Genomic DNA, 25,031 nt, shown 5'->3' on the forward strand with positions numbered 1-25,031 from the left:
TATAAGAATCATTTGAGTAGAATTTAGTGATTTATCCCTTAAATATAACACCCAGTGCTTATCCCAACAAGTGCCCTCCTTAGTGCCCATCACCCATTTAGCCCATCCCCCGACCTAACACTCCTCTGGCAACCCTCAGTTTGTTTCTCTGTATTTAGGAATTTCCTATGGTTTGCCTCTGTGCTAAGTTACAAGGATGTTATTTTGAGGTATAGATTTGGGAGATAAGTAAAAGCATTTATCCTACCAAAAAAAAACTTTAAGGTAAAAGAATGCCTAGACAATATACTGCCAATATGGCTCCAACCCATGAAAGACCTTTATCAACATCATATCCCACACCTGTTGAGACCCTAATCGGATTATGGTTAAGTCCCGGATACTTACTCCAAAGTCTTCTGTAGAAATCACACCAACTCAGAATGAAGTAAAAAACTCTTTTAAATTGGCTATATTAATGATGCTTCCTGACCCTTTTCTGTGTGGTTTTTTCTCCCAATTAAAAGTTTCACTCAGTATCAGTGACAAGGAAAGACCCTTTGATTCGGTAAGGACTCATCCCTACGTGACATCAGCTTTCTTCAAAACATTAAATAGGCACCAGCTCCACACAGAGCCGAGTAGAGTTCCTAAGGTATAAGTTGTTCCTCCTCAGATCACTTATTTCCATGATCTTCATTATCATGAAGGCTTTGACATAATTTTCTTTTCCTTGATAGGGAATTCTATATGCAGATGAGTGTCAGAAGCTGAAGGGAGTCCACTGGCCATGTTTGTCTATGGTGGGGACTCAGGGTCAGGGCAAAGTATGACTTGTTAGGAATTTCACCAGGATTGATCTAGGAAATTTAGAGGAAAAAAGAACAGAATCAGACACTTCAGGATTTAAGAACATTGCTGTTTCTCATGGGAGCTGTTTACCTTCTAATACAGGGTACTTAGAAAATGGAATTAGAAGGAAATTTGAAAAGGATGGGTGCTAATGTACAACTTTTTAAAATATAGTATCACCATTGCAGGAACAATGATTATGAATAATCAAGAATCTGAGAGCTGACTTGTGTGGGGATACATCCAATAGAAATATTAACTTATTAAAACTGAAAAAGATAGAATGTACTGCATCAATACATGGATTAAAACAAAAGCCAGGGACGGGGTGCCTGGTGGCTCAGTCAGTTAAGGTTAAGCATCCGACTTTGGCTCAGGTCATGATCTCATGGCTCATGAGTTCAAGTCCCGCATCAGGCTCTGTACTGACAGCTCAGAGCCTGGAGCCTGTTTCAGATACTGTGTCCCTCTCTTGCTCTGTCCCTCCCCCACTCATATTCTGTCTGTCTGTCTCTCTCTTTCTCTAAGAATAAATAAACATTAAAAAAAGCCAGCAGTTTCTCGGAATTATGTATGTCTCTATAATATTTAACTTAGCAAAACCTAGAATAGCTTTCCATTGGATACTTCTCCAGAGTCATGAAAATATTCTGAGGTGATTTAAGTCAAGTCTTAGTGCCTGTTATGAGTTGAATTGTGCCCCTCCTCCCCAAATGCATATGTGACCTTATTTGGAGATAGGCTTTTGACAGAGTTAATAAAGATAAGATAAGGTCATTATGGGGTCAAACTCAATAAGATTGGAACCTTTACCAAAAGGGGAAATTTAGGGGCACCTTGGTGGCTCAGTCAGTTAAGCATCTGACCAAGGCTCAGGTCATTTCTCAGTTTGTGAGCTTGAGTCCCACACTGGGCTCTGTGCTGACATCAAGGAAACTGCTTAGGATTCTCTCTCCCTCTCTCTGCCTTTCCCCAACTTGTGCTTTCTCTCTTTCAAAATAAATAAATAAAGTGTTTTAAAAAGGCAGAGGAGGGGATGGAATTTGGACATAGAGATATCCACTGGTGATGTTAAGAGACACAGGTTGTTTACACATTGAGGAGAGAGGTCTGAAACAGATCCTTCCCTCCCAGCCCTCAGAAGGAACCCACTCTGCCAACACCTTGATTTCAGACTTCTGGCCTCCAAAACTGTGAGAAAATAAATGTATGTTGGTTAAGCTACCCAGACTGTGGTACTTCGCTATAATGCCTCAGCAAACTAATACAGCACACAACAATCCCATCAAGGACCAAAGCGATTGGTCCTGACTGGAGGCTTAGGCTTCATCCTTCTTTCCCTTATCAGGGTCACTGATGTCAGACTGGGAAGCCAGAGAGATGAAATGTGAGACGGCACTATGTCAAATCAACTAATGAGGAAAAGAAACACAGAGCCACTGGAGTTTGATTACTCTCATGATTTATTAATATTCAGATTGAAAAAGGAGCCTTAGAGCCGCAAGTTACGCTAATTGGCACATTTGCTTTATTTTATTTATTTATTTATTTATTTTCAAAACAAACTGGGTTTTTGATTTTTTTCCTTTTTGTTCATTCCATCACATTAAAAGGAGGAAAAGAAAAATGGTTTTGAATTCACTCGATATTTTGGACTCCTCAGATGAACGGAACATTGCACACACACTTGGAACAGAGAGAGATAGAGAGGAAAGTGGACTCCCACAGGGCCACACGCACCAGATCAAAAAACTTGGATACAGTGCAAGAATTTCCCGAAATGATTGGATCATCATTACCAAAAACTCGCCATAACAACACCAAGAAACAAAAAATGTTTAAGCCACACTGTTTGACTTGGGATCTTTCCTGCTTTTTTTTTTTTTTTAAATGTTTGCCACACAGAGAGAAAGAGGGCTAGTGGGTAGGAGAGGACAGACTCACGGACGTGAGCAGGACAGGAAGGGGAACTTCAGAGTGGAGTTGAGAAGAGGGATGGGGAGAGACAGGGTTCAGGAGAGGGGAGAGTGGGGACGTGGAAAGCCATTTCTTAAAGTTCAGGCATGTTCTTGGTCCGCCTCACGTTCTTCTCCTTTACCCTCATCCTGCCGGGCACTTTCCTTAGGTTTGGTTTCATCTACAGCTTCTGAGGAAGAAAACAAGAGTGGGGAGGGGAGAAAGGGGTTAGTATTTTGTCTCATCTCTTCATATGATAGTGCAATGCATGTCTCTTTTTCATACCATTTCGTAAGAGATTTAAGATAAAAAGAGATCATTGTTATCTCACTAATATAATTTCCAAGTTCAGAAGGGTTTACCTCCAGGAGGCTCTTCAGTGACACGTATGGAAGAGCTCAGGAACAAAGCTGTGATATTAGGGGAAGGAGCCACTAAACAGAAATTACCACGGTCTTTAATCTCTCAGCCTTGCAATCAAGATACCCATACACAGGCTCTTCAAATAAGGAATTGACAACAAGCTTGTATCTCTTTTCAATCCATGTCAAACTGATTGTGACAGATAATTTCTGTGGATCGTTGAACAGCCATTCCAACTCTCTCACCTCTTATTAGTGGTGTCATAAAGGCTGGAAAGTAAAATAATTGAGTTTCCAGATCCCCTTGAAGCTAGAGGTATCCATGTAACACAGTGATGGCCAATTAGATAGAGACAGAATTCCTTGAGGAGGACCCCAGAGAAGGTCTTTGCTTTACTTTCTGTTATTCCTGATAACTGAGACATCAGACAATACCTGGTAGTATAGCAGCTATTTTGTGACCATGAGGACAAAAACTATATATACACTAAGGCTGGTGGAGCAGAAAGGAGAAAAAACTATCATTGAGTGACCTATCAGTCTCAGACAACTTTACCTCAGACTTTTTCTTGTTATGTGAGATAAATAAACTTTAAACTAAACCATTATAGTAGCTTTTAGTTTCTTGCAGTCAAGAATATTCCAACTGAATATACTTATCCATAAGGCAATGTGCTTTGTTTAACACGGAAGACTGTGTCTTTTTAAAGGATAGTTTCTTCCTCAGGAAGCAGGCAAATTTTCTAACTTTTCTGCCTGGTTTCCTGATAGAACTCAGTCAACTGATTTCACGTGACAGATGGTTCACTAAGACGCCAGCTAGTGGAAAGAGAATTCCTTTGCCCTGAAATCATCCATATTGCTAACCTAAATTCCTTGTGTTGGGTGTCCCCCAGATTATCCCTGGTTTCAATAATTTGCTAGAAAGACTCACAAGACTCAGTATATAGTCCTATTCATGGCTATAATTTGCTACAGTGAAAGGACACAAAACAAAATCATCAAAGGGAAAGTTGTATGGGGTGAAGTTTGGAGGAAACCATGCACAAACTTCCAAGAGCCCTTTCCCTATGGAGTCATACAGAATGTGCTTAATTCCTCCAGCAATAAACTGCAACATGTATGAGATGTCAGCCACTAGGGAAGCTCATCTGAGCTCACAAGTCCAGAGTTCTTACTGGGGGCTGGTCATGTAGGCACCCTCTGCCTAGCATGTACCAATTCCAGACTCCCAGAAGGAAAATGGATGTCCAGCATAAACCACGTTGTTTGCAACAAGTGTTTAGGCACAATAAAGACTCTTAGGAAATGGTGAGACCCTTCTCAAAATTCAAGTTCCTAGATTCCAGCCAAGGACCAACTTTACAAGCATCCTAAGAAGTGAGAGATGTTGAGACTAAAGAAATCGAGGCCTTTTAGGAGACCGCTAGAAGAGTTCACATAAGTGTATGTTTCTTTCAAATCAGTCAACTCTATATTTATATTCAGATGAAGTTCAACATCTACATACAAATAAGACAACTGCTGGAAATATATTTTTGGAATTCTTTCTTTGGAACAACCATCTAATAATATTCTTTTAAATCTGTCAGTAGCAGAAAATGTTTATCTCCTTGGAAATAAATTTGAGTTTTAGAATCAAATGAGGCTGGACTGGTAAATAAGGTAGCAGCTATGATGGTTCATTTTAATGTTACAACGACTAATTTTTGACCAAAATTTTTAAGTCTGATTTATTTTGGGAATTTGTAGCTGACTATCAGTCACTTTCCAAATGTAATTATTATAGTAAGGCTACCTAGTATTACTCATAAAGCCATTTTATTGGGCCTAGCCTTCTTAAGCGACCATTATTACTCTTAAAGAACTGGGATACCAATCATATTTTTCAGGAAAAATTTTTGTATAAAACTAACTCAATTCTGATCATTGTAATACTCTATGTACCAGCATTGTCCCTTGTGGATTATAGAACTCTGGTGAACTAATGAATCAGCTAATTTTCTGCCAGAAGAAAGCTTTCAGGTTTATTTCAGTGAGTTTTTTGTTTTTGTTTTTTTGTTTGTTTTTTATAGCAATCTGGAATTTGCTCAGAGAATTTACTTAGTTCCTTAGCTCTACTCAAACTTTTGGATACTACAGGTATCCCCAAGGTGGTTTACTACCCATATCACCCAGGAAATAATGAATTTAGTGCCCTCTTCAGACTGCAAAAAAAACCAGAACATTAATTTAAACTGGCCTGAAGCATATAGAAGTTTCAGGTGTAGGAACAAGACAAGACTTTAAGCCTTTCTACCTGAAATAAAAACTTGGGAGCTATGAGGTAGATTTAAGGGAGGCTGGGGAACTTGAGAGAAAAGGTGGAAGCAGAATGTCTGTTTATAGAAAAGGAAAGAACATTCCAAAAGGAAAAACAAAAGAACAAAGATTCAGGTAATTCTGAAAAGCAGCCACATTTTCTGTCTTCTGTCAGAGTGGAATCAGGCTAAATTCTCCCAAATGCCTGTACTTTCTCTTGTCATCCTTTGCCTGGGCCTGGGAGAAAGAGTGAAAATGGCACCCATCTCTTTATTCTGGCAGGAAGTGCTGCTGTCCACTCCCTGTTAAGAGAGCTTCAATATCTACATATTCTTTCCTTTAAATGCTTCAAAATATTTGAAATATACTTATTTATTCATTTACTTGTTCAATAAGTTGTTATTGAACACCTGTAATGTGCCAGACATTTTTCTAGATATTGAGAAGAGGTGGAAAAAACATTTAAGACTCATTTAAGTCTTTCACAATATACCTTTAACAGACAATGAAATCCATAATCATAGAATGGCAGGGAGAGAGGCCTCAAAGAACATCCAGTCACTAGACATAACTCTTTAAGGGTAACAACAACTTCATTTTTGCTCAACTTTGAACCCCCTGTGTCTAGCACAGAACCTAGTGCAGGGAAGGCCCTCAATAAACATTTGTTGAATGAAAGAATGGATAGACATCCTCACTTCATAGATGAAGAAGCAAAAATCCAGTTGTTTCCCTAAATCATACGGTTTTCTCATGACCTAGCCAGAACAAAAACCTAGAACTTCTACTAGTCTGTTTCCCATTACATCAGGTGGTCAAACTCGACCAGAGAAGGTCAAGATCAGCACTAAAAACAGGTAGCTAGGGTCCACAGGCTTTTAGTGACCTAAAAAACTTCTGAGATTAAAAACAAACTGTTGGCTCCAAAATTTAAAATAAAAAACATAAAATTAAAACTGATGAAGTTCAATTAGTTGACTACAAAAGGGAACATGTCAGTCAATTAGCTGGAACTCAACTGAATACATATAATTATATACACATTATATTTTATACGAGATAAGATTAGTTTTTTATTTACTTGATATTACTGAATACTGAACAAAGGAGTTATCTCTGTGTTAGATGTAGGGATGACTAGCTGGTAGAAATAATATGTGTCAAGTCAGTGGATTCAGCTACATTTTTATAGGCCACCAGGAAATTATGGGGAGAAAAATATGGAGGAAGGAAACAATATAAAGTAAGAATCTTCCACAACCACAAAAGCAGAACAAGAACTCATAATGATATATTTTTTAAAGCATACACAAAAACAAAAACAAGCAAACAACAATAAGCCTACATGCAAGTGAAGGAAATGGTGATCAAATATGAAGCACATGTCTGCTCTAACCAGATCCACTTGGAAGGGAGACTGTGTATGAGTTTGTGAAAAGTTTTAACCTTAGACAAAGGGAAGTTATTGGAAACAGAATCCAAGTTATGTATAAATGGGTCCATTTGAGCGTGAATGCCAGAGAGAACTTCTGGATATTGCTAACTTGTTCCTTCTCCCTTGAATGCCAATTCTAAACAAGTCACTGTAGTTAATAAGTGATGTTGACCATATACTTATATATCTACAATTTCTTACCTGTTCTATTCAGCAACCTCACTCCCTGGAAAGAATCACAAATGACAACTTTCCTGGCCCTTTGTATAAAGTGTTTAGCTATAGCTAACATAGTTGAGCACCTCCTATAAGCTCACAACAATTCTACATGTATTTGTGTCATTTCATTTAATCCTTACAGCTCTTTAATCAGTCCATTTTACAGTTGGGGAAGCTGAGGTACTTAGTGAGATGAAGTTACTTACCTAAGTCTGTACTGTTTGTAAATGGCAGCAGTGAATTTCAAACTAGGACAGAGACATCTAGGCAGCTTCTAATTTAGATTCCTCTCCCTGCCCTTATCTTTGCCCAAGAAGGATGGGTGGGCTCAGAGAGGGAACCAGAGCAGGGGGTCCACAGGTGCCTAGGCCTGCAGCCTACACAGTTCAAAAACTGGTCTTAATACAAGCAGCTCAGAATGGAGGGAAGAATCTTGATTAGTCTTGAACAATATGAAATCTGGTCTTGGCACTCTCTGGCACTAATTACATAATTATAAATGCTAGGGATGAGTTAATATGTAATCTTTAGTATTTTGTGCAAAAACTTTGATCACCATGGTGAGTGTCAGAGATAAATGAATGGCTGAGGCCAGCTGGTCACTCCAATTATCATGATCCAATTAGGGTAAATAATCACATTCCCCATCTAGAGGATCAACCTCCCTCTGAGACAGTTATTGCTTACGAAGAGGCGAAGAGGCGGTGGAAGCTAAAGACTGAATGAGATTTTCAGACCAAGTGACACAGAACAAGTGAGTGCAAGTAAATGGGCCCAGAACTGGCAAAAGGGGAAAGCCTGAAGTCATTGATGTGATTGTTGAAAGTCAGCAAGTTAAAGAGTGGAAGTGCTTTTTCTTTTTCAGTTTAGCTCTGAATAGCAATTTTGCTCATATTAAACATGGAAACCTAATATTATTAAGACATTACAAGAAAGGCAAGTTTAAATGAATCATAGGTTATGCATGTACCAGATGACCAGTGAACGTATTTTCATTAACAGTCATTACTATTCAATACCTAGTGATGGTTTCTCCCCCACAAATCAGTCTTCACCAAGGGAAATCAGCCCCACAAATCCAGTTTTATTATGAGGCATAATGTATCCTCCCAAACAAATAAAAAAACCAAAACACCCAAATCCAAAAACTGATGATGCATTTTAGTAGTTTGGTCTAAAGGGGGGGGGGGGGTATTTTTTTTTAATGAAATTGGGCAGTGTTTTATAATTATATATATTAAATTATTAGATATTTAAATTCTCAAAAACTATATATAGTCACTTTGAACAGGCGATGTTAGCTTCTGGTAAAGACCTGTAAAATTCTCTGGCACTAGCATTTTAGCCTTGACAAAAACATTACTTCTTTCAGACCCAAAGACCTCTTAGAAATGACCATGTTCATTAGAAGTCTCCATGAATTTGATCATTTCTGTGTTAACTTAAAAAGAAAGCATCATAGGGGCGCCTGGGTGGCGCAGTCGGTTAAGCGTCCGACTTCAGCCAGGTCACGATCTCGCGGTCCGTGAGTTCGAGCCCCGCGTCGGGCTCTGGGCTGATGGCTCGGAGCCTGGAGCCTGTTTCCGATTCTGTGTCTCCCTCTCTCTCTGCCCCTCCCCCGTTCATGCTCTGTCTCTCTCTGTCCCAAAAAAATAAATAAAAACCGTTGAAAAAAAAAATTAAAAAAAAAAAAAAAAGCAAGCATCATAGAAAGTAAAGTCATGTATTCTTAATGTTCTGGAGTTAAACACACTAAAAAAGGGAAGAAAAAGTGTGCTGCTCATTTATTCATTTATTTATTCAGTGAAAGGTCCTGAGCCTATGTGCGTTCTACATGTTTCAAATATAGCAGTGGTGCCATAGCAATGAAAACACCAAGTAAGATAAGAATCCCTACCTTCCTGGAAATTATACACCAGTTAATCACTAGCACATTTATATGGCAGTGTATTATTTGTTGGAGAAGGAGTGGTAAAGGAAAAAGTGGTAGCTGGACAAGAAGCACTCAGCCCAAAGGGGCATAATTTCTCCTGGATTTGTAAAGTTGAGTATCTTTGAAAAGTTTCTAAATACGGAAAACCCTGGTAACTTTCACATTCTCAATCCACAACCATCATTCCTTTTTTTTTTTTTTTTCAACGTTTATTTATTTTTGGGACAGAGAGAGACAGAGCATGAACGGGGGAGGGGCAGAGAGAGAGGGAGACACAGAATCGGAAACAGGCTCCAGGCTCTGAGCCATTAGCCCAGAGCCCGACGCGGGGCTCGAACTCACGGACCGCGAGATCGTGACCTGGCTGAAGTCGGACGCTTAACCGACTGCGCCACCCAGGCGCCCCCACAACCATCATTCCTAAGGAAGATCAAGACCACATTAAAACAGCAATAAAGGGGCACCGGGGTGGCTTAGGTGGTTGACCATCTGATTCCAGCTCAGGTCATGATCTCATGAGTTTGACCCCTGCATCAGGCTCTTTGCTCTTAGTGCAGAGCCCGCTTCAGACCCTCTGTCTCCCTCTCTCTTTCTGCTCCTCCTCCCACTCTCTCTCCCTAAAATAAATAAACATTAAAAAAAAAAAACACAACAGCAATAAAGATGGAAGTCATTTCTTTATGTATTTGAAATAGTGTGGTGGTAGCCTTAAAACAGTAAGGGGACCCAGGTGGATGATTTCACAGTGGTGCTTGAAAGATGTATGCAAATTGGCTCTCTGATCCTTACTGAAATAGTCTAGAAGCAGCTCTTGACTTGATGCATCCCATTCATTTCCTCGAAAGGGTGAGAATAGCACGTCTGCACATTCTGTCGGGAGCAGATACCAGGAGCATATGCAGCAGCGGCTGCTCGCTTGCTCAGTCGGGCAGTTCGGCTGCAGTGCTGCTGGAGGGATGGCGGTGTTCCCAGCTGCTATCGCCTACCCTGAGCTCTAATGGCCCTGTTTACTGGCTCCAGTCCAGGCCCCTCCTCAGCCCTACATTACTGAAATTAGGTTGAGTGGATTTCCGAGTAAAACATTATCTCTTGGGACCTGCCCAGCTCTCCCCAGCCTTGTCAACATTGATTAAATAGAAGCTGCTATCATCCTGGGGCCATGCCTACAATTACTCTACCAACCACTCCAGGCTGGGGTGTTTGCTTTCCCTTTTTATTTTCACTTTTCTTAAATATTAAACGTTATCACCTCAAAGGCTCAAAGGAAAGTAACAAAAAAAATTCTGAAGCTAACTCACACACATCCCTTTGTCACTTAACATGGTCTGGAGCCTGGATCATGGCTTTTGGTGGGCACTGGGATCCACATTTTGACCTCCACTTTTGGCCACTTTTTAAATCTTGTTTTACATTTTAAATTTCTTTCAAAGCATTGAGCCAGGATACACCATTTTCATGTCAGCAGAATGATGCAAATATTACCTATGCCCCCCACCTCTTGCTTTTTGAGCCTTCGAAAGAGAGGATAATTCTATTGCTTCTAACACTATTCACTTGAGGATTTTAAAGAGTAGCAAGCAAAAATTTAATCAAAGAGAAAACTCAAAGGCAGCATAATGGTGGGGTCCCAATGATATTTGAAACTACATACACATGTTTACTTTTCTTAAAAGTTTAGGCCTAGAACCAAGCTGATTTGTATTCTAGCCTTGACTTTGCCACCAATTAATCATATGATCTCAGAGAAGTGATTTTTCCTTTCTATAAAATCTATACAAATTCTATAAAAACATGAATAATGACTATTCCACCTTATTGCAGGTTGTTTGGAGGTTGAAACAAGAAATCTGAAAGGACTTCATAAAATTTTAAATGCAGAATGAAGTACATTGAGACTTAAATGCAACCTGTGAGATTTGGGTAAAAAAGACCCATCAAGTTTAATATTCTTTTTTTAATTTTTTTTTTTTCAACGTTTATTTATTTTTGGGACAGAGAGAGACAGAGCATGAACGGGGGAGGGGCAGAGAGAGAGGGAGACACAGAATCGGAAACAGGCTCCAGGCTCTGAGCCATCAGCCCAGAGCCCGACGCGGGGCTCGAACTCACGGACCGCGAGATCGTGACCTGGCTGAAGTCGGACGCTTAACCGACTGCGCCACCCAGGCGCCCCAATCAAGTTTAATATTCTTATCCCAGGAAGATAAGAACCATTTCCCAAAGGAAAACAAAAAACAAAAAACAAAACTTCTTTCTCAGATAATTGATTAAGAGGACTTCTCCACTAGAATATTCCTGTAGTCTCTGACTCTGATCAGAAAATAAGGATACACGTGATGTGTTAATAAATAATAAATTTAGTTAAATTTAGTAGATGTGTTAATAAATAATAATAAATTCAGTTACAGAAGTTGGGAAAGAATCTAGGATCTCTAACGTTTGAAATGAAAGTCAGTGTTTTTTTGGTCTCTCTCGTTCCTTCCTTCCTTCCTTCCTTCCTTCCTTCCTTCTTTTCTTCCCTTCGTTCTTTCTTTTCTGAAAGAAAAATGACCGAGAGATTTTGTTTTGAAAAAATTAAAACAAAAGCCAAAGAACATACAAGTTGACTGGCCTTGAAAACTTCTTAAACAATCTCAGTAGAAAATGTCTGCCAAATCAAAAAGAATGAAATCTTGCCATTTGCAATTACGTGGATGGAACTAGAGGGTATTATGCTGAGTGAAATTAGAGAAAGACAAAAATCATACGACTTCACTCATATGAGGAATTTAAGAGACAAAACAGATGAACGTAAGGGAAGGGAAACAAAAATAATATCAAAATAGGGAGGGGACACAACCTAAGAGACTCTTAAACTGGAGGGGTTGTGGTAAAGAGGATGGGCTAAACGGGTAAAGGGCATTAAGGAATCTACTCCTGAAATCATTGTTGCACTATATGCTAACTAACTTGGATGTAAATTTAAAAAGTTAAAAAATTTTAAAAAAAGGAAAATGTCTGCCAAACCATCAAAAATTAGTGTTCTAGCTTCTGCCCCCATTAGAAACATGCAGAAAGATTTTAAAAATTGCAATTTATGTGTCTTGCATAGTTGCCCTAAATCATTTTTGGAAAAAGATGGTATAAATGAATAAAATTAAACAGTGTTAGCATTTCTTACCATTCTCATAATGAATAAGTCAACTTTTAAAGGTTAAAAATGACAACAAAATTGGAGGAGTTTTACTCTAGCATAACGTCAAGGCAATTCACCACCTCATTCTTCCCCTCAGCTAAACTACGTGCCAAATGGGCAGTGGAAGCTGGAGATCTAGTGAGACACAGCTTTCTGTTAGTCCACAGGAGGAATGGAAGATTGGGAGTCAGCATGAACAATCCGTGGCTCCTCGGACACTGAGAAGTATGGAGAAAGGTCACATTAGGGATAGAAAAGTGATGCTGTGATATTGAGTGTTGCTAATAATGATGATCAGAAACAGTTCAGCCTAGAAATTAAGTTTTTCCCCTTTTTTTTGTGGGGAATTTTTTAAATAGCTCAAAATGCCATCTAATAGGAGTTCAACTCTGCATTGCCCCCTTTTCACTTCACAGTAGCCCAGGTGAGGAGAATCCTAGCTGGGAGAAAGGCTTAGCTGCATGTCTCTAGCCTTTATAAACTCCATTGTCTTAGAGGCTAGGAAGATAACATTAATGTGAAAAATCTGACATTAGATAAAACCAGTGGTAAGGTCAAAAGGCATTTAAAAAATGTTAAAACACTCTCACTGGAAAAATAAAAGGGAGCATGATATCTGGAGTAAGACTCTAATTGTACTGAGAAGATACATTTGTGGACTCTGATTTCAAAATGGAAGAGGTTCCCTTTAATCTGAATAAAAGTCATATTCATCTTCAAGAACCAACTTCAAATCAGGAGCCCTGAATAATAGTACTGCCTTTTCCATTTTGATAATTTTATATTACAGATCTTCCTCGACTTACAATGGGGTTATATCCCCGAAACCCCATTGTAATTTGAAAGTATCATAAGTTGGGGCGCCTGGGTGGCTCAGTCAGTTAAGCGTCCGACTTCGGCTCAGGTCATGATCTCGTGGTTTGTGGGTTTGAGCCCCGCGTCAGGCTCTGCGCTGACAGCTCAGAGCCTGGAGCCTGCTTCAGATTCTGTGTCTCTCCATCTCTCGGCCCCTCCCCTGCTCATGCTCTGTGTCTCTCTGTCTCTCAATAATAAATAAACGTTTAAAAAATTAAAAAAAAAATCATAAGTCAAAAATGCATGTAATACATCTAACCTACTGAACATCCTAAATTAGCCTTGCCTATCTAAAACGTGCTCAGAATACTTACACTAGCCTGTAGTTGGGCAAAAATCATCTCACGCAAAGTCTATTTTATAATAAAAGTGTTGGATATCTCATGTAATTTATTGGATGCTGTCCTGAAAGTGACAAACAGAATGCTTGTATGAATACAGATGACTGTATGGGTGCAGAATTGTCTCAGGTGTATCGGTTGTTCACCTTTGTGATCGTCTGGCTGACTGGGAACTTCAGCTCTCTGCCACTGCCCAGCATCATGAGAGGATTGTACCACATACTGCTAGCCTAAGGAGAGATCAAACTTCAAATTACAGTTTCTACTGAATGCATATCGCCTTCACACCATTATAAAGTCAAAAAATAGTAAGCCAAATCATTATTAAGTCAGGCATCATCTGTATTCATATTTCAAGATTTTTTTAGTGAATGAAGTAAAAAAAAGTAGTATCTATTTCAGATTTTATACATGGCCTACCAAAGCAAAAAGAGGTAGCAAAAAAATTAGTTCACAATATTGGCTCTCCCTTTGCTCATCAGTCAAGTTTTCACTACATCTCTACATCCCTACTTATGCCTTGCAGATGAGATGTCCTATGTTCTTTGTCTCAGATGCTGTTGGCACCCTCTCAGGTCCCCATTGCCATCTTCCAGCCACCGGAGGTGTTGGCTGCCAATGGCCCACTTCTGCCCCTGGAATGGGGATGTGAATTGTGAATTACCTCAACCAGAAGTGTCTGAAAAGTGATGTGTTGTCTGCCCCACAAGACTCCAGGGCCCTTGTTTTTGGGCAAAACCGTCTATTGGTGGTGCAGTTTGTACTTCAAAGTTCTCTGTGGGATCAGGTTGAGACTTCACTTTTCCAGAACCCACATCTTGGACTGTCTTTTTCCCCTGGTCTGTCCTCTTTCTCACCCCTTACAGATTTCCACCAATAAAGTATTCACATAAGAGTCCCATCTCAGGCTCAGATTTTAGAGAATGGGACCAAAGTTATTCCTTTAACCAAAAATTAAGGACTGGAGTTGGAAGGGAGGCCACTCAATTACCTCAGTCAATGTGTGTAGCTAATCTTCAGGGTTTGAATCATTTGGGTTTGCTGCTTAATTGTCTCTCATGACGCAGCTCAAATATTGTTTCCATACCTCCAAAGCTATCCTAGGCATAATTAGTCAGTTCCTTCTCTTTGTTTATATGGAAATTATATCTCTTGCATTATACATTAGTTTGTGGTATCCTTTTGTGTCTTCTTGACTGTGAACTAACTTTTCAAAGGAAAAGGATCCATTTGCTAGATTTCAAACTTCTCTAAGGAAGAGACTTTTTTTTTTTGAGTTGGTCTACCTTTTATTAAAACCATGCTCTGACAATTATAGATAATATAAGTAATAAAGCATTTCCCCACCATCAGGGAAGTGCACACCCACCCACCCACACCATTCTTAGTATGCCACTGCTTGTAGGTTTTAGCATCCAGGCTAATTTCTCAAGAAAGTCATCCATTATCCTTTAGACCAGTTCCTCCATCATGATCCTCAGGCAGAGATGATTTTAAATTTATTTTGTTCACTAATAAATCCCAAATGCCTAGAAAAGTGCCTGGCAAATATTTATATGTATATTCATATTTATATTCATATTCATACGAATTTATTGCTTTCATGAATCAATTCACTTTTTTTTTTAATTTTTTTTACACTTATTTATTTTTGAGAGACAGAGTGAGACAAAGTGAGAGTAGGGGAGGGGCAGAGAGAGATGGAGACACAGGATCGGAAGCAGGCTCCAGGCTCTAATCTGTCAGCACAGAGCCCGACACGGGGCTCAAACCCACAGACCATGAGATCATGACCTGAGCCAAAGTCGGACGCTCAACCGACTGAGCCACCCAGGCTCCCCTCAATTCATTTATATCAACCCCAACTCCTAGTATCATGCTTATCACAAGATGAGCATTTGATATTTTTAAGGGAAAGAATGTATGGAAAAATGGAAAATCCCAAAAATGCTTTGTGACATGTAGATAAAACCTTAATTTTAAACCTCAAGCAGAAAAACTTGTAATGATGAATGGTGAACTTGTAATGATGTTCTGAATTTCAAAATGTTGGCTAATAAAAAGGAACCAAAACATTATTCTGGCTCAGAGCCATGGAAAGCATTATGCCATCACCCTCCTTTTTTTTTTTTCTTTTGGCTGATTTGAATTTTATGTCTATCTTTTAAGTTTATAACAAATTACTCAGATAAAAAAAAAAACAAATGTAAAAAATAGATATTTACTAAAAGCATAACTATTTTTAGATGGCGTAGAGTAATGAATAAGAAAGCTGGTTCTAGAGTCAGACTATTTGCATTTAAATTCTATCTCTGACACTTACCATGACTTTGAGTGAGTTACTTAACCTCCTACTGCTTCATTTTCCTTATCTGTAATTGATGGCAGTATTGTTACTCACCTTATGGAGTGGTTATAAGATTTAAGTATGTTAATTATTTAAGATATTTAATACTGAATGGTATATTTCAGTAAGTGCTCATTAAGTGTTGGCTATAGTATTAGTGACTGAATGGGAACTAATACTGGCTTAATGTTTACTATGTGTCAAAAAGCATTGTATTAAGGAGTTTCAGATAAAGGCATTCAATATGCATCTTCCTTGTTTTTCTATTTCTCCATCAGTGGAAATAATAATAATATCTACCTCATAGATTTGTAAAGAGCATTAAATGAGAGGAAACAAAACCTAACTCCCTGCCACTACCTTGCTTGCCTGTGTATCTAATAAATGATACATTCATGCTTATCCAATCTTAATGCACAGCCCTCCCCCTTTTTTTTTTCAATATTCCAAGAAAGGGAGAGAGAAAAACCTGTGACTTATTTAGTTTTTTGCTTATAAAATGGAAAAAAAAACATCATTCTTTGAAAAAGGCTTTGAAGTCAAAGGCCAAAGTCCAGAAATGATTACATCAGCAAAGATGATAACTGGCCAAACTTAAGGGGCATGATTCTATGATGTAGGAAGCAAAAATCAAGGCTGCTAAACAGTAATATTTCAAAAGGCAGGAACTTCTCTGCTATTGCCTCTACTTAAGAACAGAAAAATCTCCTCTATTTTATACCCAAAGAATAGCAGCCTATTGGTTTCAAAAGGAAATAACTTTATCTTTGGCCTTTATCTTTGGTCATTTGATTCCACAAATGTTGTAGCAAAAATGTACCACACTGAATGAACAAGAACTAAGTCACCCCCATCCCAGATGTGCAGTAAATCTTGCATCAAGTAGGCAAGTTACAGAGGGGATGGCAATTCTCCAGGCATAAGACATCATATCTGGGGCGCCTGGGTAGCTCATTTGGTTGAGCACTGGACTCTTGATTTCAGCTCAGGTCAAGATCTTTCAGTCATGGAATCAAGCCCCATGTTGGGTTCCATGCTGACAGTGCAGAGCCTGCTTGGGATTTTCTCTTTCCCTCTCTCTTTTCCCTTTCCCCCTCTCCACTCTCTCTCTCTCTCTCTCTCTCTCTCTTTCTCTCTCTCAAAACATATAAATACACTAAAAAAAAGGAATTATTTCCAATTTTAAGAAAAATTTCCTTATTTGATAATCACCAAATCCAAGACTTGAAAGAGACCTAAGACTTCTGATCCCTTAACCTTAAGGAAAACAAGTAGATACACTGAAAATTTTCAACTTCATTATGAGAAAGATCTTTTCATTTCCAAGTAGACTTGCTGTCATCTGGGGACAGGGCATATGTTGGGGGAGAAGTCCTTGGGGTTGTGTCGAGGACTGCTCTGATGGCTTATTTTTCTTACCTGTGCACAACACTCTCTCATTTCTGGGCCTCCTGAAGAAAGGAATTCCAACAGACTTTGAAGGATAGTATAAAGATGGAGTAAGAAGGACTGTTCTCTTTTAAAAATTCCAGGCAAAGAAATACCATACTTTTTGGAATCTTGTTAATATTGTTAAGTTAGCATTCCCCACCCCCAAAATTGACCTATAGTTTCTCCTGCTGCATTTTGGAGGAAGTTAATAATTTTCAAAAAAAAAACAACCCAAAAAACAAAATCAGACCTTAGGTATTTGATATTAATTAATGAGGTCTGTATTTAGGAAATGGGAAAAATTAAACAGGCTTGTTATGTTGGTCATTTTTCATTGAGACTACTTTTTAGCTTTCCTTTATTGCAATTTTCCAATTTCATTCAAACAGGCTGCTTAGGCATTATACCAGCCTTTTCCTTAGGTGTTTCTATTGTAGTCACCGTAGGTCCCATTTAATGATCAATGTCTCTCAGACCTTAAGAAATCTAAAGAACAATCTTCTAAGCGATACTGGTTTTCATTTAAAAATTCAGCTAATCAGAGTGCCTGCGTGGCTCAATGGGTTAAGTGTCTGACTTTGGCTCAGGTAATGATCTCATGGTTTGTGAGGTTGAGCCCTCCATCAGGTTTCTGCTGTAGGCTTAGAGCCCGCTTCACATCCTGTTTCCCTTTCTCTGTCCATCAATCTCTCTCACTCTCTCTCAAAAATAAGTAAACATTCAAAAAAAAAAAAGAAAGAAAAAATTTCAACTAATCATCAGTAATGTTTTAATACAGAGTCAGTTAATATGCTTATTACAAATATTATATTTTCAACATTTGTCTTTAAAGGCAAAAACAGGGGCGCCTGGGTGGCTTAGTCAGTTAAGCATCTGACTTCGGCTCAGGTCATGATCTCACAGTTCACAGGCTCAAGCCCTGAGTCAGGATCTGTGCTGACAGCTCAGAGCATAGAACCTGCTTCGGATTCCATGTCTCCTTCTCTTTCTGCCCCTCCCCCACTTGTGCTCTGTCTCTCTCTTTCTCTCAAAAATAAATAAACATTAAAAAAATTTTTTTTAAAAAGGCAAAAACAGATCCTGGGTTGTCAAATCCCAAGATCTGATATTTGAGTAAATGATTTGATTATCTGACTCCAGGATTAAAATACAGAAACCCAAATTAGACATAACTGTAACTCTATAAGAGTCACTCCAATAATGACTATGGCTGCCTAAAAATGTTTCCTACTTGTGAATATCTGTTGTTTAGGTAACATTTAGATTTCTAAATAAAAGCACTACACTTATGAATCATGTTCAGCTTGTGCCTTGCCATGACTCGTTATGATGTGTTTGGGTGGTACTTGACTATTATTTATCTTTGTTGTTTAATTTTCCCTTATGGCTATATCTATACAGCACAAAGAAAACTAAAGATGTGGCAGTTGTCTTGCTAATTTTATCAATGCAAATGGATAAAACACATGAGTCAGGACAAAAATACAAAATTTGTATATATGGTCATAGAGTTGGCTTATGACTATAAAAATACAGCATAGTGGAAGCTGAAGGAGGTCTTAGAAATTATCAGATCTCAGCCCCTCATTCCTTCCCACAAAAACTGAGGATGGAGAGTCTCCATGACTTGCCCAAAGTCACAACAGATAATTCAGATCCTCCTGGGGCACCTGGGTGGCTCAGACGGTTGAATGCCTGACTCTTGATTTTGGCTCAGGTCATGATCCCACAGTGGAAATGGAGCCAAGCACCATGAGATCAATCCCTGTATTGGTCTCTGCTCTGACAGTGTGGAGCCTGCTTGGGATTCTTTCTCCCTCCCTCTCTCTCTGCCCCTCCCCTGCTAGTGCTCTAAATAAATAAATAAATAAATAAATAAATAAATAAATAAATAAACTAAAAAAAAAAAAAAAGAATTCAGAGCCTCCCACAATACCATAATACCTCCCATAGCCTTTGGGGATGAATGGATTCTACTGCTTGATTTTAACTTGCATCTCTCTCCAGTGGTCCTAAGTGTACTGCATAAATCTCTTTCCCTCATCCTTTCCCCCTTTACTCTCTCTAACCTCCCTCCTCCACTCCTTCCCTCCCCCCATTCCTTCTTTCCTTTGTGAAATGAAAGGTAAACCTAACATAATTTTGCTTTAAGGGCTACCAGAAATACTTTTAGATACTCTGGATGTTTTCAGAACCAGACTATGGATTATTGTTGCATCAAACTTCAATATATTGTACACATTGTGAGGGGTGAAGCAGAAATTCTACGCAGACGGGGAAAATGAGGACCTCTAAAATTAGTAACTTGGGTTGAAAAGTTATCATCAACTAGGGTAGGCTTCATAAACTAAATGACTAGCTACCAGATAATGAAAGTCCAGAATTGCTAAAGTTACTACAAGTGCTGTCATATCTAAGAATCTGTAAAAGACCATTACTATGTCCTGAAGAAGAGAAAATGAAAATGCATGCCAGTTCCCCATTGACCACCTCCTTCACTTCCCAATGGAAGCAGAGTGTTAACAAGCCAACTGAGAAGGTTTAACTCAATTTTGAAATTAATTTTTAAAATATTATTGTAATAAGAAAGTCCTACAAAAGATGTTTGTGTTATATGCTTGCATGTGGATAAATAAATGCAATCCCCATCTCTTACCGGGACAATTCATTTTGCACTCATTGTGTGTTTTGGCTTCCTGGAGCCTGTCACATTATGGCACTGCCTTTGAATGAAAAAATTGCTTTAAAAATCAATAGCACTCACTGGAACACAACCAGAACTGTATCGAAAAAGTAGTATTTGTATTTGTACTGATTTTTCTCTTTAGTCAAAGAGCTGAAAGTTCTTTACTTAGTGGCAAAGGATGTAATAGCTTTGGCTCTTGAGGACATTGGGACAATAAGCAATTAAAGAATAAAGATTCACAGTGAGTCTGAAGCTTTCCTGGGATAGAACTATAGAATCATATATGTTCTGCCTGTTGTACAATACTCCCACTTGAAAGATCATCCCACTGAAGGCTTTCTCTCTTTTCTCCACCCAGTGTCATTCTCTAATAAAGACATTTTTCAAGGCACATTTTCTGTCTAAAATCTACATTCTACTATCTTCCTTCTTTCAAACCCCTATTTATTTGAAAATAATCAAACTATATACATACAGAAACCTTCGAGTAGAAAGGGGTTTTGGAGAGCCTCCAGCAATACCTCACCTTATATACTGGATTCCCCTAGAACACTCCTAGCAGATGGACAGCCTCTGTTTCAATGGGCTATTCCAATTTTAACAGTAACTTATTCCTAAAATTTAGTTAAAATCTATCTCCTCTAAGCTTTCATGCAGCTTTTTCTAGAATAACATGGAACAAAATATATCCTAAATATATATTTGTTTGTACAAGAAATCCCTAAACACAAAGATAACAGACTCTTTCTTCAAGAAGTTTACAAATCTGTTCTTTTTTCTTCAAACTTCATGAAAAGCTAAATTGTAGTTATGCTATTGTTTCTTCACCTCATCTTTTATTTCTCTATAAGCTGACTTTAACTGTTATTTTTCTAACAGTATTCTCCTCAAATTCACCCAAAAAGAAAAAAACCCAAATGGTAAGGCCTTTTATCATTTACCATTGTTCTTGATCTTTTTTTGACAACTTCTTTTGACAGTATTGAGCTTTATGCTCCAGAATACAGTGTCAGTTAAGGAATTTCCCCAATCTTTTGTTTTCTGAAGTCTCTGCACCTTTTTTGTGCTCCAGAAAATGTCTTACTGCAAAACACTCTTCACATGATTCGCTATCCACTCTTTCTCATGATTCCCAGACTTGTGGGTGATTCCTTGCTTACCTGTAACAAGGCCAAACCTGGTTCTTTCCCCACTTTGCCTGCACCTGTTGACAAAGCCAGACACAGACCCTCAAATTTCCCATTCTTTGTCTCATAATTGAGTAGTTTAGATTACAATTGTTTATCCCTTTGAAACAAGCTAGACATGGAGATAAACAAATCCTGTTCAGATAACTGACTACACTTCCTCCTCTGGCTACACAACAACCCTGGTTGTAAGTCACCCCACATATAGCTTGACCATTCCTCCCCATAAATCTAAAGGAAAACCCCCCTACCAAGACACCATAATCTTGGGAGCTGGGGGTCTGTATTGCAATAGCTTGAATAAAATAATCTCTTTAATTGTTGGTGCATTCTTGTTTCTTAAAATATTCCTTCTTTCCTAATTTTAATGGAAACTATGTTCTGGATTTATTTCTGCTGTTTCCCAGATTTTCTCTTGCCATTATGGGTCTAGTTTTTATTCCCTGTCCCCTAACATGACTGTAATCCAAGACTCAATTCTACATTTTTTGTAGACCCTGCAACAGAAAATGCATTCTCTCTAATGACTTCAATCCTGACCTCATAACCAGGTAACCACCCTATCTATATCATCACTGTCTTATTGTTAATACTTATACATTATTGTAAGCATATTACTTTCTTTATCACAAAACTTTAATGACTCCTGCCCTCATACACATTAAATTCCAATTTCTACAGCCAAATATTTCTCTATATCCTTGACTCTACTCCTGGCTCCAATCTTATATCTCAGTCTCTACTGAACATCATACAATCACTATCACTACAAATATAACCAGGTTGGCCTTATCATTCCTTAAAATCCTCTCTCTCCAAATATACAGATATAAATAATCTGTTGATTCTTCTTTCTCAGCAACACATCTCTCTGAGACCATGAAATGGAAAGAAAAAATAAAGAATTGTATTGATTCTCTTGTTGAAATATGTGTCAAACTCAAAGGGAATAGAGCCCTAGCCATACTACTACTGCCTTGGCATGGATCCAGTAGTAAGCAATGAAAGGGAGTATAAGTAGGTAAGAATAACACAGTATGTAGAGTAAATGGTTAAGGGCAATAGTCAGTAGAAGGTCAACAACAGGAGTAGTCAACAAGTGTTGGAGGCCAGTATAGATAGACCATGGACATTTGGGGAAGTTTATTAGCCAGAAATAGGCCCTCCAATCATAGACCCAAGAACAAGATTCTCATCTCTAAGAGAATGAATGAGAATAAGGCAGAGACTTAGTCTCAGGAAACCAGTGTACAAATGAGATGAATGAGACAGGGACCTAGGTAAAGCAAACGAAGCAGAAGTCTAGTTAGTGGCACTGTTCCTAAGTAGGAGATCAATTATTGGTGTTTGGGCAAACTTGACTTGATGCTGAGCTAATTGTGTATAGTGCTCTTTAAATTTACCGAGCCTAGGAATGAGAACAACATCGATTCCAGAATCATACCTCAACAAATTCTCTGACATCATGGAGTTTGAAGTAGGGGACATGACTTTCCTCATGTTTTAATGAGAATGTACTAAAATCACATTTTTTTTTTTTTGTCATAGTCTCACTATAATTTTGCTTAGACATGTTTGATGTTTGCACTCTGTCTGACCCACATGTCTTTGCCATCACTACTGACTCAGGTTACAAAATTTCCAAAGAGGCTTTTAAACTCATCCAGGGGCCTAGGACATCATGTCTCATGTTGAGACCAAAAGCAAGAAAATATTAGGGATAGGAAAAATAAATTAGGAGTTAATTTTGTTTTTTAAGTTAGATTTTTATGAGACCTTAGAAGAATTGGTGAACTCATGGAGATATAGCAATAAATTTGGGGATAAAGATAGCATTGAAAATATTCAGAAGATATGGGAGAAAATGAAAAAAAAAGATTTTTAACTCAATTTTACTATAAATTGTAATATAGAAATTCTATGAATTATCAACACTTCCAGCCAAGGACTACCAGGAACACATCTGCAGTTAAACAAAGTTGGATTGGGGCGCATGGGTGGCGCAGTCGGTTAAGCGTCCGACTTCAGCCAGGTCACGATCTCGCGGTCCGTGAGTTCGAGCCCCGCGTCAGGCTCTGGGCTGATGGCTCAGAGCCTGGAGCCTGTTTCCGATTCTGTGTCTCCCTCTCTCTCTGCCCCTCCCCCGTTCATGCTCTATCTCTCTCTGTCCCAAAAATAAATAAACGTTGAAAAAAAAAAAAAGTTGGATTTATTGACATGTTGCTCCTAGAGAGAACATAGCCATGTGACACTGCAGTAAGACAGGGTCAGAAAAGACTTATCTGGGCCTGTGTTAGGGAATTTGGAGTAGGATTCAAGGAATCAGAGCTTTGGTCTGAATTGGATGCTTACATGAGACAGGGGTCATTTTATGATTGGTCATCTCAACAAACATTATCTAGGAGGAAGAAGGAATGAGGTGAGTATCAGCACTCACATTAGCCAGGCTGGGGAAATATCTGGCCATTTTATGACTCAGATAATGCCCACAATTAATGTGCATTCAGACACAATTATGGTGGTCTTGTCTTGAGCCATCACACAAAGTCTGATATTGGTGTTCTATAAAACTGATGATGTCAGCAAGAGAATACCAAGGCCCACTTGTGAGTGCCAGGCCAGCACCTGATTGTCAGGAGCTGGTTTCTCTTTCTAAGAAGAAATAAGGGAGATTAAATTTGACATTTCCAGATCTGATGTGTAGCTGTTAAGGCCCTTCCTTGTATTTGCCTGTATCCCACTCCAAAGTTGTCCATCTGGTAATACTTAGGGACGTATGATTCCCTCAAGAATCAGAGAAAGAGAAAAAACATTGATTGTCCAGAAACAGTGAAAGATTCTACCTCGGTCCAGTGCCATCAGCTGACGCTGATCCTGAAATGCTTTTACTGGCTCTTAAAGATGCTTATGGCTCCCAGTGGACTAATGGCACTGTTTTCTAAATTAAAATATTTTAACTATATAAAATCCTTGGTGAGGAAGAAAGAAGAGTCAGATCAGGATCTGTCACCTCAGTTGTTCTCTCACATCACTGATATGATAAGACAGCAAGTTTGGCTTTACCACCCTCTCTCTCTTCTCCTCCTTCCTTTAATGGCCTGTCAAGAGGAACTTCCATCCTGTGTTGGCATTAATGCCTGCTGTAAATAAAGAAGAAATGGGAGGAAAGAGGAGGAGGGAAGAGAGGGGTGTGTATGATAGAAGCTACATTTGCAGCTCAATTGCAAGGCATCTCTCAGTGTCTAGACACCAGCTGCCTAGTATCCATGGAAACCCACTAACTTTGGCTGATGGGCTGAGGAGTAACGGCTCTCAGGAGATCCAGTGAGAACATGGTGGTGGGAGTGGAAGAAGGAAGGTGGGAGTAATGGCAGAGAGTGAGAGTAATATCAGAGAAAGCAAGAGCAAACAAAACTCTCTTTGAGAAAGGGTGGCATTAACCTTGTTACCGTTTTTCTCATGTGCATTCCACACATGGCGACAAGGTAGAAATCTGCCATACCCAGCAGGTGTCAGGACACAGGTTGCTAAAGATGAATAGCTGAGCTGGAATGATTATATTCCCATCAGTCTCCTGCCATGCCAAAGTACTTCCTCAGTAAACTAAAGCTTTCCACAGTAAACAGACATGATCAACAATTGTCAGTGGAAGTCTCAGGAGTAGGAAATTCCAATCCCCAAGACTAGATGCCACTTTTATAAGCGCTCAGCAATGAAGATTGATCACAGCTCTTTATACCTGAACTGTCCTCCCTTTTTGCTGCCCCATTTTGCCTTGTTATATGCAAGGGTTGGGCTGCTGTTCAAATAAAGAAGGATCTTGGAGGAATGAGTAAGAAATGAACAGTTACCAATCTGGGACAAAATCATCAATCATACAAATGTATTTTGTTCTTTTCTTCATAAACAGATTCCTATCATCAGAGGTTTCCAATCCATAGATTTTAAAGCTTTGCAGTTGTATGCTATAAT

At 38.8% G+C, this 25,031-nt stretch overlaps 1 protein-coding gene across 1 annotated transcript in view; it reads right to left on the reverse strand.

Annotated features, from left to right (window-relative positions):
• Positions 1-2,276: 2,276 nt before the first annotated feature.
• GAP43 (growth associated protein 43) overlaps positions 2,277-25,031 on the reverse strand; it is a 102,140-nt gene continuing 79,385 nt past the window's right edge. Inside the window, exon 3 of the mRNA XM_030330546.1 lies at positions 2,277-2,977. Coding sequence (XP_030186406.1) covers positions 2,889-2,977 — 89 coding nt within the window. The 3' untranslated portion in view covers positions 2,277-2,888. The remainder of the gene's footprint in view (positions 2,978-25,031) is intronic.

The sequence above is a fragment of the Lynx canadensis genome, chromosome C2 (genome assembly GCF_007474595.2).
Source record: "Lynx canadensis isolate LIC74 chromosome C2, mLynCan4.pri.v2, whole genome shotgun sequence".
Lineage (NCBI taxonomy): Eukaryota > Metazoa > Chordata > Mammalia > Carnivora > Felidae > Lynx > Lynx canadensis.